Below are 16,309 nucleotides of genomic sequence, written 5' to 3' on the forward strand. Positions count from 1 at the left end.
GTATTTAGAGTTTTTTGTTTTGGAATGTCTTGTTTTGTTCTCATCCTAATCGTCACAAAAGTCCAGACTATATTATGGCTGTTCTGAGCCACCTCTTCATTTATCTACTATATACCATTATTTATACTTTAAAAGCTGCTTTGAAATGATGTGTGTTCTGAAATATGCTATACAGTAAATATGATCTTACAATCTTTTTCCACTTGTGAATTGTGACATTAGGAATGCCTAAGTTATAGTATTATTTAAACATCACGTACGCTTGACTCTGATGGTTATGAATAATAGTTAAAGTTCAGTAAGCGATATGTGAGGAGAACTTGTGAGGAACAAAGCTTGTGCATGCAAACACAGTCTTTTTGTGCAAGCAGCCAACTTGACATCGCTGACTCAACAAATGGTTTAGTGGGGCGGGGGATTGAACAGATTACATACTGAATGTCTAAAAATGGAAGCCTAAAAATAAAAGTTAGATTAAAGGAGTAGTTCACTTGTCATGATCATTTACTTGCCCACATCTTATCCAAGATGTTTACGTTTTTTTTTTAGTCGAAAAGAAATTAACGTTTTTGATGAAAACATTCCAGAATTTTTCTCCACATAGTGGACTTATGGTTGAAGGTCAAAATGCCAGACGATGAATAAAGGTCTTTTCTAGCCAAAAAAGTATACGCTTTTTCTGTTTATAAAGCAGATCCTTTTTTTTTTTAGAAAATTACAGATTGTTTCACTACATAAGACCTTTATTCATCGTCTGGTATCGTTTAAAGTCCTTTAATGCTCGACTGAAACGGTCATTTTGACCTTCAACTGTTTGGAGTCCAATCCTGGAATGTTTTTATTAAAAACCTTAATTTCTCTTGACTAAAGAAACAAATACATGAACATCTTGGATAAGATATGGGTTAGTAAATTGTCATGAAACTTTATTTGAAAGTGAACTACTATCCTTTAATATGAGTGAAGCTTTTTGTTTTTAAAGTAAAACGTTTATTGTGTACCTTCATTACAGTTATTACATTTTGCAGAGGCATACAGAGGCACACTTGGTCATGAGTCATTCCTGTGATCCGACATAACGCAAAATCCCCAGACCTGCTATATTCTCTGACACTCAAAGAATTTCATAAAAATAGATGGCGCGGAAAAGTGTGAAGGGTACTGCTCCAATCTTAAACCTTTAGCCCATTACATGAGTTCAAGAAACCTCTGTCTTACTGTACATACACTTTTACATCCTCTCCCTGACTCTCGGCTGGTCTTAACCCCCCCCACACACACACACTGGGTGTGATGTGATGTCATTTGTGTGTGTGTGTGTCTCCGAGGGCAGTGTAAGGTATGCTGCAGGCCTGACTCAAATGTGGGCGTGAAGTATTTACATACGTGCATGACACATTGATTTTGGGAGGTTAAACCAACCTTCCAGAACTGTTTCAGAGAGCAGACCTGTAAATATACAAACTGAAACATGCAGTCACACAGTCCCTTTGTGTTCTGTAGCTTTGTGGCTAAACTGGCAGAGGCATCTCAAAGGTCATCATTTTGGTTCCCAGGGAATACAAAAACTGTTCAAATGTACAGCTTGAATACACTGTAACTGCAAACTGCACAAATGTACATATTATATTGACTTTGTTAATTCATTTTGTTAACTAAATTTAATTTCTACTGTTACTGTCTCTGACCAAAAGGGTCTACCAGCATTGCGAGATCCTTATTTGTTTGGACTAGCTACTTGTTTTCAGTACAGCTGAATCTTCCTGAAGGTCTTATTTTAGCAACTTTTTTGTGTTCCTAAATCTCCTACATTGTCTGTCAACGACACAGGAGCCCAAACTACTAGACTTCACACCCAGGCAAGGTCCTCTTGCTGGCGGAACCAGACTCACTATTCGCGGTGAATTTTTGGATGCTGGATCCGTGATTAATGTCAAAGTCAACAGTACTCAGAACTGCAACATTGTCAAGTGAGTACGGTCTTTTATCACTGTACAAAAGCATTTGTCACCTCATATATTTCTGGAGCTTTATTACACACTCTTTATGACTTTTCAGGCAGTCCAGTGATGTCATCAAGTGCGTGATGCCACCAGGGGTGTCCTCTGTCCCGGAGAGTGTATCGGTGTGTGTGGTTTACGACGACGGGCAGTGTTACAGTGGTTCACCAAATTTCACATTTTGCTATGAGAAAAACCCTACAATCAGTTACATAAAACCCAACAAAAGCTACCTCAGGTGAGACACCTGAGCACAAAAGAAAGCAGTAAAATAAAAAATAAACTAAATAAAACATCGAAATAAATCTACGGGGTGGTTTCCCAGACAGGGAATATCTTAAATCAGGACTAGGCTTTGGTTAAATTAAGATATTTAAATCGAGACTAAGAACTTACTTTACAGATAAAAAACATTACTGGTGTGCATCTAAATGCAAAACCATCACACTGATATAGTTTAAAATATGCCAGTACAAGTTGTTTTCGATCGAGACACTTTTGGGATGCTTCAACCAAAAAAGAAAATTCTGTCATCATTTACTCACCTTCGAGTTGTTCCAAATCTATATAGAGAAAGATATTTGGAAGAATGCTTGTACCAGACAGATTTTGCCCACCATTGACTACCATTGTAGAAAAAAAAAGTGTCCCAGAACTGTTTGCTGTCCTACATTCTTCAAAATGTCCTTCATATCTTCTTTTGTGTTCAACAGAACTAAAAACGATAAAGTTATTTTTCCTACTATGGGAGTAAATGGTGGGTAAGATCTGTTTGGTTATAAGCATTCTTCCAAATATCTTTCTCTTCACCCGAACAAAGAAATTTATACAGATTTGGAACAACTTGTAAGTGAGTACACGATGAAATTTTCATTTTTGGCTGAAGTTTCCCTTTAAGCCCAAAAAGCGCCCCTGAATCTCATGACAACACAGCTCGAGAGCAGTAGCTTCAAACTTTACTTTGCTGTTTGTGAAAGTTCATTGAGTTTTGGGTAGTCTCAGACGTCCTTCCATGGACCATTGGTTTAATGTCTGAAGCCTACACCAGACTTATCTGAAGCACACAGTGTATTTGAAGTTGTCCTCTGATTGGTTGAATTCTACAGGAATACCTTGAAGACGTTTGTGTTCTATGTAAACGAAGAATTTTAACAAAACGGCTCACTACCTCCCTTGTCGTCGTGTTTTTGCTTCTTCGCTGATGGAGTATTTACGAAACGCTCTCTGTAGAGCAGTTTGTCCATTTAGGGCTACTGTAGAGACAACATTACGAATTCGTGTAGAATGTATCTAGATAGAAATAGCTCATTCTAAGGTAGTAAAAACTAAACGTCTCATTATGAAAGGTCTTTATACACCTCTAAAGGCATAGTTATGTATATTATATTGCATTTCTGTCAATAGATCCTCTAAAAACCTTGTTAAGTTTGTTAATTTCTTTTCTCATGTGATTTTGTTGTAGTGGCGGTCGCAAAATCTCAGTCACTGGAGACAGCTTTCATCTGGTACAATCTGTCATGATGGAGGTGTCTGGAATTGGACGGACGGTATTTTTTTATCTTTTTGGTCAGAAAAAAAGTGGGGATATATTCTTACGAGTAGTTGTGAGTAATAATTTTGTATTAAGTCATTTGTGTCACTTGTACTGTGTTTTGCAGAATTGCTCCTGCGTTTCGTCCACTTTAATCGAGTGTGAGTCTCCTGCTGCCAGGGAATCCCAGCAGGCCACAGCTCATTTCTACTTTAATGAGGTGCTCTACAGGGGAAACGGTGTGTCTTCAGCAAGCCAGATGCTAGAGGAGGACGAGGTCCCTCATACCGGTCACTTCCGCTTTGACTATGTGGAAGACCCGCAGTTTTATACAGCCAACAAAGAGAAGCACATTAAACATCACCCTGGAGAGCCACTTATCCTTATCATTAATGTGAGTTATTGTTTACATTTGACAAAATGCAGTGTACACCCACAGCTTTCATTGATTTTGTTTATTGTTGTTGTATTTTGTCATTTCTGTCCTTTACTGACACTAGCTGGTCTGGTTTCATAGCACCTCAGAGTAGAGGTCTGCGACTCGCTAGACCCAATACAGGTTCTTGTGGCGCGGGATTACATTTTTGTATTAAAGATGATAGCTGTTGGAAAGTCTGGTACTATGGACTGGAGAGGGTGTTTGGACGGATGCCCACTCCCGACACCTTTCAAACTGACCACATGTAGAGCCTTATCTGAGGACTGGGTCATGCATGTGCTACACACGCGTGGATCAGTTCTTACTTACTTATTTAATGAGCACACGTCAGGCCCCAGACAGAGCAGGCAGGTCGCCAAGTGCACCTTAGAGAAGAGAGAGAGTGCATTCGTGTTTTTTTAGAGGGGAGACGGTCATCAGGACATTTCTTGCATGGCTATAAGCCAAAGGGTTTCGTTTATTCATATTTTGCACATTTTGTCTTCTGTATTGACAGTATAGCATATATGCTCCTGTATAAAAAAACTAACATTAATATAAAATGGAACCTCAACCGAGGTGGTACTAAAAAAAGCATCATGTACTAGATACTGTACCCAGTGGAAAACCCTCCAAAAGTGAGCTGAACCGTGCCGTACCGTGAAGTACTATGCCGTGTAAAACGCTATTAAACAGATAGAATGGTCCGGAAATTTGTGGTGGGATGTTTAGAGCGGAGCCAGCCAGCTCTTATACTGGAGTGATCTGTATAGTTTAGTTCAAGTCCAAATCCAGTTCATCATTTTCAAGTAGTCCTGAGCAGGGGTGGACAGAGAAGCAAAATCGGCCCTGGATTATTCGGCCCACACCGGCCCTCCACCAATTCTGTCAACGGTTGGGTCGGGGCTGGGTGTTGTATGTAACGTGTGCATTGCGTTTTATGCATAAGTGTCCAACTCGCTAATGCCCGGTCAGTGCGCCCCTGGTCCTGAGTATTTTGGTTTGCTCGGTTGGGTGTGTTTGATCAGGGTTGGAACTAAACTCACTAGCTAAGTTGATTAGCCCTGGTTTAGAACATCTGACAGGAACATGTTTACAGTTATAGAACAATGAGGGCATGCTGTATTCTCTACCAAGGAATTTAAGGATAGGATGGGAGGTTACATTTCTAATAGAAAGAAAATGTTAATAAAATATAAAATGTAATTTATTCAAATACCCATTCGTCCCACTCTCACATGAGTATATGCAGAGACAATCTTAAGAGATTCGAAATTTGAAATGGTGTTCCTTCTCTTGTACTGCAGAAAGCGCCGAGTGAGTTGGATTTGACGCCGGATGAATACTCTGTGATGATTGGCGGGGACCTCTGTGACATCACGTTCCAAAATGACCAGCTCTTCCATTGCACCATCAATAGATCACTGAGTGCCAGCACTGGAGATCTGCCCGTCACCGTGAGTCTGCCTCCTGAACACACTGTTTTCACATACATCTCAGTCTCAAGCGACACCTTTGGGTGAACACAACTTTATATCCTGAAAACACTCTGTGAAATTATAAATGTGATTATAGCACATTTCTGGCAATAAAACACAGAAGACAAATAGTTAATTTAGCTAAATCTGCGAAATTATTAAATGTGTCAGAGGGCAATGGTTTCACAATAAGAATGCGAAATCTGGGCAGAGCACACTGGCTGTAAGAGTAATCCTCTGTTGCTGGCAAGGCTAAGGTCATATGTTCGATAAAAGACTAAGTGATGAAAGGCATCTATTGCTTTAATGTACTGTTGAAGTTTTGGCACTTATTGCGAACTTAAAAATGTTCTTACAATACTATACAGCTGTTCTTAGTCAGTATTAATAGCAGTGCAAAATATTATGGTTAACCCCAACTTTAAATGCAGATTTTGTGGGTTGTGTAAAAAAATATTTTGTAATATTCTGTAAACTCATAATCTAAACATGAATTTATTTCTTGATTAACCTATTCATTAGGAATTTGCTTTTGATGAAAATACTCAAATCTGTTAACCGTCGTAGCCCTTTTTGAGCCTGCACATGAAAACGCATGTTGGAACTAAAATGGCGGTATTCTTTTGGAATTCATTGACCAGACCTACGGTTGGTCTCGTTTGAAAAAAGAAAAGTAGCTGATTATTGCTAAAAACACAAAAGAAATCTGTATTCTAGAGTCTTAGACCTTTTCCACGATATATAGTTTGTCATGATTCGATTAGAAAGTACATGCACAATATTGACGCAAACTTAGGTGTCCCGTATACGGAACGGGTGATAGTAAAAAGTCGTAATATTGTGTGTTTCAGGTGCGAGTGGGTCACTTTCATAAGGTCATAGCGATGGTGCAGATGGGTGGAGGCAGTGAACTGGCCATTGTGATCTCTATCGTTGTGTGCTGTGTGCTGCTGCTGCTTTGCACCGTGGGTATGTATACATATATACATTCAAGGGTATAAAAACTAATCTATAGCAAAAGTATTAGATGCTTCACACTACAGCGCAGAAAGTAAGTGAGTAGAGATGTAGATGTCTAAACAATCTTATGGCCCACACAGAGATCAGTGCTCGGTTTCATTCAGTACGTCTCAGAATCAGAAGGACCTTTATTACCAAGTATGTTTACACACACAAGGAATTTGACTTGACGACAGGAGCTTATTGGAGAAGAAAGTGTACACATGGTGCAAACATTGTGCAAATATACATTAAGATATGTTGTTTCTTACAATGTACAGTTTCCAGATGGTATGTGCAAGTGTGCAATTTGATGGACAGTGTGTAGTAAGAGCTTTTAATTGTTCAGGCCGAGTATAGCCTGCGGGAAAAAACTGTTCTTGTGTCTGGCTGTTCTGGTGGTCAGTGCTCTGTAGCGCCGGCCAGATGGCAGCAGTTGGAAGAGGGAGTGAGCTGGGTGAGCGAGGTCGAAAATTATTTTCTTAGCCCTATTTCTCACTGTAGAGGTGTAAAGATCTTGGCAGCTGGTTTCACCAATAATCCTCTCAGTGGCCCTGACTGTCATGATGGTGAGTGGGGGGAGTCCCTGTGGGGTTCTCCGGAAGTCCAAGATCATCTCCATTGTTTTGAGCGTGTTGATCTCCAGCTTGTTGTGATTGCACCAGACAGCCAGCTCTGGAACTTCCTTTCTGTAGAAGTCTCTTCCCATAATGGATGAGGCTGAACACGTGTTTAGGCTGTCTCAGGTCTTTCTGTGTCTTTGTGTCTCGGACTTACTTGATGATAGTGAGATCAGATCTCTTTGTCCACACAGCACGTTGAAGTTCTCCTTGCTCATACAAAAATCTGATAATGTAACATCCACCTGAAGAAAAAGTGAATTGGGAGTAAAAACAATGTGTGACTCTTTGTGTGTAGCGTTGGTGGTGTATTGCACAAAGAGCCGCAGGGCGGAGAGGTATTGGCAGAAGACTCTCTTACAGATGGAGGAAATGGAGTCACAGATCAGAGATGAAATACGCAAAGGTAACACACATATACACACCTACTCACTGTTTTCACATCGACGGTTTACAGGAGGAATGGATCTAATGATCTGATTAGCTGCTTTTCCATTGGTGGACCAGCGCAAGTCAAGCCTTTCTATGGGCCGGGCCAAGCAAATAACCTCGGACCTCCAGCTGTGAGAAACGTGGGCCGCCGTTGAGCTCGGCAGGACTGAGGGAGCCTCTGTCCCTCTAGCCAAGCTCTAAATTTCTATGTATATTTGTCTCACTTAATGAATTAAAATGACAGAGAAGTCGCTTAAATATTTGTTATATGATGCTGAACATATTTTCGAGTTAACAGTGTTGGTTGGATTTATTTTATTTACAGTTCGCCCTCTTTTTTTTGTTTTAACTGTATTAAAACCATGGTCAGTTTTCAAAATGGATTACGTAGACTATATGTGGACCACAAAGAGTGAAAAGCCATGCAGAGAAAAACAAAATCAAAGTTATGCTCTCTACTAGGGATGTGCGAGTACAGCATTATCTGTATCTGTATCTGTATCTGTATCTGTTGACCATATGAATTATCTCTATCCGTATCTGTACTCGGACTGGGCGGGGCCTAACCAGGAAGTGGGCGGGATTTAACCCGGAAATTGGGTCGGGTTGTCTTGAGATGGGCGGGGCTTTAATCGGTATGTTATTTTAAGCATGCAATTGATATGGGTTGATCAGAAATTTTTATATTTAATGCTGATTAGAAAAATATTTACATGACAGCATCAGCATTGAGCTTCAGATCAATGGTTTTGATCACGATGACAAACGAACTTTATACAGAATAAGTTTTGCAACAATGAATACAACACATGCGGTTGCAATTATGAAGTAAAATGTAATGAACAAGAGTTTTCATCTCAACATAACTTTATTTTTTTAACTTTTAATTAAAAACTGGTTAGAGCCAGCTGACGGTTTAAAAAAGACAGGCAGAGCCGCATTCTACCAAGCACCACGTCTGAACAAACCCCACGTTTACCAAACTCTACTGGTTAATAAGTAAGTACTACAAACCGAAATAAAAAACAAACCTAATGCTGAAGAAACCCTAAACGTTAACGGAAAAGACCCGCGAACCTGAGCGAGGGAGAGACGGAGAGAGAGAGCTGCGGACACAGTCAGCAACACAATACATCTGCATATGTGTAGGGGAGGGGCGCTGTGACTAGCCTATCACAGAACGCAGACACAGTCAGCTACCCAATGAGGATTTTTATTCAATCCGAGCACAGATATTGACTCGTATTACTCGTATGATACTCGTACTCGGCAAAAGTGCTTTATCCGTACCGGATACTCGTTTCAGCCGAGTATCCGGCTCAACTCTACATCAGTTAAATTAGCTTCTTGATGAAGTTATTGAGGAAATTTGGCTGTTAATGTATTTTAAATAACGGCAAACCAGTTCCTCTGACAATGTCCGCCAATGATCATTACCACTTCTAAACCCTTAGCTGGCCTTCTTTGGACCAAGGTATTTGGTGGGACAAAAACACAGTTGACCTAAAGGAAGCCCCAGCAAAGCCCGATCAAGCTCCGGAAGTGACGACTGACCCTGGGCATCCACATCACACTAGCGTTTGGCCCAACTTTGGAAATGCAGCTGTTGTTTCCCAAACTGCTGATCATAAATCATTGCAGTTTTCACTTATATTTCTGCTGATATTTTGCGATCCTGCTTCAAGTAGAAGTTCTCAAAAAGATTGTTTTTCATCATTACATCTTTTATCATTCTCACAAATGTTGTAGATGACACAGGAGCTAAACTGCTCCACAAAGTAATTTTTTTAACTTGAAGCACAGAAAGTCACGTTCAGAAATGTTGCTTTTTGATGAGAGCTTCTTACAGGCTTTTCTGTCCAGACATCTGTTCATTCTTTCAATATGTCTGTACAAACTGGTCACATTAAGTGGAATCAGGTCGGAAGGGTTTGCTGTGCATGTTTTTAATCCCATATTCAGCACATTTGGATTCTTCGTGTAGTTTTGCAATGTTTAGTTGTGAATGTGGCCTGAGGGGCTTAGGCTTACAGAATTGCAACATTTCACCACATGTAGCTCTTTCCTTCCATTACATTTTTTGTTTCCATGGTTTTTAAATCTCCAAATAGACACAAACATCCTGTGTTGAAACAATAAGAGGATGTCTCACTTCCTGTTATCCCAGCAGAACCACCTACACCAGGACTTTCCCTTCAAAGACTGATCTGATATCAGCTCAAGCCATGTGCTAAACTCTTGAAATGAAAGACAAACACTGCTTACAGAACAGTGGAAATGAAAGATGTTTACCCTCGTAAAATGCGTACCATGCGAATGAGTTGCTTGCAGACACACACACACACACAAAAAAATGTCGTTCTCTGTAACTCACATCTCTAAATGGATTGGGATTCAACAATTAGGCTCTTTAGACCAATTTTTCATACCGTATGTACCCACTAACGTCAAAATCATAGTTACGGGGTAGAGAATATACAGTTCGCATGGTATAAAAGTAATTTTGTCTATGAAAAGTCATACACATTGTATAAGAAACCTAATGTATGTTTTTGTCATGCAGGTTTTGCAGAACTACAGACTGACATGACCGATTTGACCAAAGAACTTAACCGCACACAGGGAATCCCATTCCTGGAGTACAAGCAGTTTGTGACACGCACTTTCTTTCCTAAGGTACTGCAGGACATAATGGGTTTAATATTAACCCTTCACTACAGATGTCTGCTGCTGTTCGTTCTCATGTTAATGTGTAAAACAATATAGTAACACTTCTATATTAACTAGATTAGTTAACATTAAAATGCATTATAGTTTAACAACATTTATCAATTTTAATTTCAACATTTACTAAATACCCTTTAAAAAAGAAATTTTGCATCTCAAATACTATAGACGCATAATAAGTGGCATCACAATATGAGGTTAGAATTTGCTATCCTGATATTATTACAAGACCTGATGAAAATAAAAGTAAATAATAAATACATTTTATTATTCAAATTCATCTGTAATTTGGCCAAAGAATCATACTTAACATACATTTGAGTGTATGTTACACTCAGTCTATAATCATTTATGCTTCAAAGGCAAGATGTTAAATATGAAATTCTGTTCAAATATACACTGTAAAACTTAGCAATGTTGTTTTAAACATAAACTTTCCTATTTCTTATATTTTCTTTCATAAAACATGACTAGATTTCTAAGGTCACTTTACTGCAAAAAAGTCATCCTTAAGTTTTGTCTGGTTTTGTAGTACAAATATCTAAACATTAAGATGCTCTTTCTTGACAAGAAATACAATTAAAACAATTAAACTCTGAAAATGAAGCACAGCAACACTGCAAAAATGACATTCTACCTGAGCATTTCTGTCTTGTTTTTATTAAAATATAAATGTATTGTAATGTAAGAAGTTATATAAATGTATAAATGTCATTTTGTGTGCAGTGTTGCTGTGCTTATGACAGTCTCTTCTTGTGCATTTGAATCTCAAAAGTTTTAATTTCGGATAAAGTAAAGTTGAACTCAAAATGAAAACGGTACTAATAGGAAAGTAATTACATCTAAAGTAAGTTACTGGGAAACCTTCTGCAAAACTAAAAAAGTTTTACAGTGTATATAACACAAACAAACACACACGCACAAATATTGGGTTTGGTTTTGGTCAGAATTTTGTCATACAGTACCTGTTGTGTGTGTAGATGTGTTCTGACTATGAGAAACGTCTGGTTCAGCCTGTCTATGAGAACAGTCCCCATGGCCCTCGAGCTCTATCTGAAACTCATCCTCTGCTGCAGAACTGTAAGGTGAGGCACACCAACGCTGTCGAGAATTCAGCCACACTGTCTTACTTGTGTTGACAACTTCTTGTGTGAACTCATGTATATGTACGACAAATTGTCACAAGAGCATGTTGTACACATACACATGATAACAAATGATTGTTCTGCATTTTTAGACATATTCAAATGTTTATGTAACTCTTTTAGAAGCAGTTTCTCTTTATTTTTTATATGAATGTACTGCTCTACATTGATGCGTGCCTGCAGAAAATACAGATTTAGAGTCAAGTACAATTCGTCAGTAATAAATTAGTGTTTGTGTAATCTCAAAGAAACTTCTGTTGTCCTACCAGCAACCATTCCTGCCCTTGATTTGTGTTGTTTAGAGGTGAACTATAAGTTCTTACAAATAAATGCTTTATTAATATTAGTGAGGCTATGGGAGTGGTTACAGTGGGTCTTAATAATCAATTGTCCGGTTTCAACATCAATGTTAACTTGTTGATAATTAACTCCATTTACTTCATAATATTATCTGCATTATTTTGTCCTTCATATACGGACATGGAAGATTATGGTTGAGCTATTTCTAGATGTGTTGTGGACAGTTTGTGCATAGCTGTTGTGAAATTATTGGCTCAATCCCGTGATAAATTGCTTTAATATGATACAGTCTGATATTGCAAAACAAAATGTTGTACAACAGGGCATTTATTTTGTATGTGAAAAAAAGTGTTACCCAGTCATGTAGTGCAGACAACGGGACATACACAATGGGCCCTATCATACACCCGGTGCAACGCAAGTGTTGTTGCTAGTTTCAGCCCGACACATCTCATTTTCCCATCCTGCGCTGCGTTGTTTAAATAGCAAATGCATTTGAGCCCATTGGTTCGCCCTTGGGTGTGTTGGTCTAAGAATGAGGTGTTTTCAGACGCAGTGTTGGCGCGTTGCTATTTTGAGGAACTGAAAATATTTTTTTGTTATTTAAAGAGCGCGTAAGTAGAAACTATTTTTTGTTAGTTAAGGAGCAGGTTATAAAAATGTGTTAGTTAAGGAGCACGTTAATAGAAAATATATTTTTGTTATTAAAGGAACATGCGCCTCTGGGCGTGTCCACTTTTACTTTATTTATTACAGTAAACAAAAATGCAAAAAATTAATGGAATATAATGTAAATGATGATTATTGTGGATTTAAAGATAAAAATCCGGCTTGTCGTTTAGATAGCTTTCCTCTCTTGAGAAGCGTCCAGTCTTTGGTCTTGCAAAGTCCGCCATGCAAGAGCGCAACTTCTTTTCATAAAGGGAATGAGAGATGAGACTCTGATTGGTTTACTGCACGTTACGGCCAAAAAACACCCATGACTCACTTAGAGAATCAGGACAACCCGTTAAGACCATGCACCCGGGTGCGCCGACTGTTTTCCCATTAAACCAGCAAAAGTGGATTCAGAAACGCCCTGAGTGCACCTGCGCCCTGCACTTTATTCCATGCGCTTAGATGGTGAATATAGGGACCAATTTATGCATAATATATTGATTTTTTTTCTATTGTTATTCAAAATGAAAAAACTGTAATTTTCAGATGATGATCAAAAAATCTGCACATTGGTTATGATGTATCTTTGTCTTTATTAAAGCCTTCTAACACCACACGGCCCAATGTGGATGAGGGAATCACACTGTTTTCCACTCTTCTGAACAACAAACACTTTCTAGTCACCTTTGTTCATGCACTTGAGCAGCAGAAAGACTTTGCAGTGCGAGACAGGTGAGTACAGTGAAATATAAGTACAAACAAAACCTTTTTTTCAGGCTGATAATTTTGAAATGATATTATATGTATTTTTTAGGTCTTTAAAGAACACAATTTTATACAAGTACATTTTATGAGCAGAGATAGGTCTGTTATAGCACATGCCTTGTTTCAGTTAACACAAAACACATTTTTTTCTAAGAGAGACTGGTTTTACATTACTGAGGTACTATTCAAAGAAAAAGATCTAGCAAAAATCATATTTACAGGTCCAAATGATATGCCAAAGATGTTCACCTTTATTTGATTTATTTATGTTATTTATGCAACTATGACGCACATCCTGCGCTCAAGGATACTGTCTGTCATTGTCATCTGTACCTGATTAGCTTCATCAGTAGAACAATACTATTGTGTACTATTGTAGAAAGGGATGGATGTTTGGAATTAGAGGTTCTTTTTCTCTGGATCTATTCATGGCTGGTGTTCTTCAGAGACTTGGGCCTTCACCAACTTTCTGCGTATCATATTTTCACTCCCACATGCACATGTTTTTAATAATAATCCTCTAGGTTTGTTTTCATTGTGTGCATGTTTTCCATTGATGTTTAGGTGCAATATTGCCTCTCTGCTTACGATTGCCCTCCATGGTAAACTTGAGTACTACACCAGCATCATGAAGGAGTTGTTGGTGGATTTGATCGATGCATCAGCCTCCAAAAACCCCAAACTGATGCTCAGACGAACAGAGTCAGTGGTGGAGAAGATGCTTACAAACTGGATGTCCATCTGCATGTACAGCTACCTAAAGGTGCCCATGTATACAAAAGTAGTGAGAAATTAGGATAAAGAATGGCCACAAAAGTCTACCAGGATGATCTCTAGCCATCATAACTCGGTTATATCTCAACATTCACAAACTTTCCTTCTTGTCCTGTCAGGAAACTGTAGGCGAACCGTTCTTCCTGCTGCTATGCGCCATCAGACAGCAAATCAACAAGGGTTCGATCGACGCCATCACGGGGAAAGCACGGTACACGCTCAACGAGGAATGGCTTCTGAGGGAAAACATTGAGGCTAAACCACAGGTGAGCTAAACGTGACTTCTGACTAATCTTTCTGTTCACACCTTCTCTCATTTCAGATATTACGCTTGTCTCTTTCATTTTTGATCCTATAAACGGGACTGTTGAATGGTTTGATAGCCGACTCCTTGTGTCTGTGTGTGTTCCAGAACATTAACGTGTCGTTCCAAGGTTTTGGAATGGACTCTGTGATAGTCCGTGTGATGAACACAGACACCATCTGTCAATTGAAAGAAAAGATACTCGAAGCATTTTACAAGAACCTTCCCTTCTCCCAATGGCCCAAAGAGGAAGATGTTGAACTGGGTAATTTATCATTCAATTTGATGACTGTTTCTTTGCTTGGCTCATCAGAGAGGAAATAAGTAAATGTGGCTTGTCATTTCATGTATTTAATAATTAAAGATTTATTTATAGTGTTAATAAAGTCTGTTTCACACAGAATGGTTTCCAAAGGGACAGAGAAGCAGAATTTTACACAATGTGGATGACACATCTATCATGGAAGACGGAAGAAAAAAACTCAATACCACTTTTCACTATCAGGTGTGTTGGTAATGAGAAATGGAGAGTGTATACTGAAATTGAAAATATGTAACAGTCTGTTTGGGGTCTTTTAGGTGTTCATGGAATGAGTTGCTCAGTGAGGGTCTCTAGAGTAAATTTCTGTATCCATAAGCCTGATGACATTTAACCTTTTGATCTGCCTTCTATAGATCCCAGATGGGGCGTCACTGGCCATGAGCATGAAAGATAAGAGAGAGAACACACTGGGCAGAGGTAATGGGCCTTGACTCGTCGGTTATTAATGCCAAACACTTTCTTTGTGCAAATGGTCTAGGTGTTTTACGTCATTTTCCTCTGGATAATTGTGTCTTTTCTGCCCACAGTAAAAGATCTGGACACAGAGAAATATGTTCATTTGGTAAGTGTTTATTGAATAAAAATGACGTTGCTCAAATGCTGCTCGGGAGACTTTAAGGAAACTCAATGGACTTAATGTTTTCCCTTCACACATTGATTGTAAGGACACACAGAGAAAATAAAAGTAAACATAAATGACAAACAGTAAAAACACAGAGCTTTAAATTTATCTGGCTGGAATAGCTCATATTTTGGCAAATTGTGGCATTATATGTTGATATTACTGATTGCATTAATTATTATGCACTTTATATACACTAAGATACGTGTAGCAATAGTGTACTTACAATGTACTACTTAACCAAGAAATTAGAGGGTATTTTAAAGTAACTACATGGGATTTCTACCATTTTATGTCTAGTAAGTTACTGTGTACTAAGTAGGATAATACACATACTGCTTGTTGTTATCATAAAAAACTGAATAATTTACAGTATATGTGATAACAACTAGATGGCTATGGTGTATGTTATCACTTATTAAAAGCTTTGCGAGGTTAAAAGTTTAATTGTATTTCTTTCTGTGTAAAAATGTTATATTTAAGTTAATGATTATACAAATCATACATATTTAGTGACCGTTTATAAGAGTGCCCATAACGCTAATAATTAATGTTCATGTCACTGTAGGTGCTGCCACATGATGAACTGACTGAGAACAGGAAGTCCCACAGACAGAGCCACAGAAAGAAAGTGTTGCCTGAGATCTACCTGACACGTTTGCTTTCTACCAAGGTGACCTAAAGCATATTTTTGATTTGTGCTCATTTGTCAGTGACATAAACATTGTAATAGTACTAATATAGACCGTTTTAACGCAGTTAACTTTCGGTCTATGTGTGACTAGTGTCTAATTAAAATAATATAAAACTATTTATATTTTATTTAATATATTAAATACATATTAATATATAATCCCTAATTATATAACTATTTATATTTGATTTAATATATAAAATACATATGAATATATAATCCCTAATAATATAACTATTTGTATTTTATTTAATATGTAATATACGTATTAATATATAATCCCTAATTATATAACTATTTGTATTTTATTAAATATATAAAATACGTATTAATATATAATCCCTAATAATATAACTATTTATATTTAATTTAATATGTAATATACGGGGGGCACGGTGGCTTAGTGGTTAGCACGTTCGCCACACACCTCCAGGGTTGGTGGTTGGATTCCCGCTTCCGATTTGTGTGTACTCCGGTTTCCTCCCCTGGTCCAAAGACATGCATGGTAGGTTGATTGGCAT

At 38.2% G+C, this 16,309-nt stretch overlaps 1 protein-coding gene across 1 annotated transcript in view; it reads left to right on the plus strand.

The window, feature by feature from the left end:
* plxnd1 (plexin D1) overlaps positions 1-16,309 on the plus strand; it is a 50,919-nt gene that overhangs the window by 28,469 nt on the left and 6,141 nt on the right. The window contains exons 15-31 of the mRNA XM_056772882.1: positions 1,831-1,970; positions 2,059-2,238; positions 3,463-3,547; positions 3,659-3,925; positions 5,257-5,406; positions 6,279-6,396; positions 7,345-7,452; positions 10,042-10,154; positions 11,186-11,290; positions 12,909-13,039; positions 13,637-13,835; positions 13,966-14,112; positions 14,259-14,415; positions 14,552-14,655; positions 14,826-14,889; positions 15,000-15,034; positions 15,663-15,767. Of these exons, the coding sequence (XP_056628860.1) occupies positions 1,831-1,970; positions 2,059-2,238; positions 3,463-3,547; positions 3,659-3,925; positions 5,257-5,406; positions 6,279-6,396; positions 7,345-7,452; positions 10,042-10,154; positions 11,186-11,290; positions 12,909-13,039; positions 13,637-13,835; positions 13,966-14,112; positions 14,259-14,415; positions 14,552-14,655; positions 14,826-14,889; positions 15,000-15,034; positions 15,663-15,767 (2,208 nt within the window). The remainder of the gene's footprint in view (positions 1-1,830; positions 1,971-2,058; positions 2,239-3,462; positions 3,548-3,658; positions 3,926-5,256; positions 5,407-6,278; positions 6,397-7,344; positions 7,453-10,041; positions 10,155-11,185; positions 11,291-12,908; positions 13,040-13,636; positions 13,836-13,965; positions 14,113-14,258; positions 14,416-14,551; positions 14,656-14,825; positions 14,890-14,999; positions 15,035-15,662; positions 15,768-16,309) is intronic.

Source organism: Triplophysa dalaica, chromosome 18 (genome assembly GCF_015846415.1).
Source record: "Triplophysa dalaica isolate WHDGS20190420 chromosome 18, ASM1584641v1, whole genome shotgun sequence".
In the NCBI taxonomy this organism is placed as follows: domain Eukaryota; kingdom Metazoa; phylum Chordata; class Actinopteri; order Cypriniformes; family Nemacheilidae; genus Triplophysa; species Triplophysa dalaica.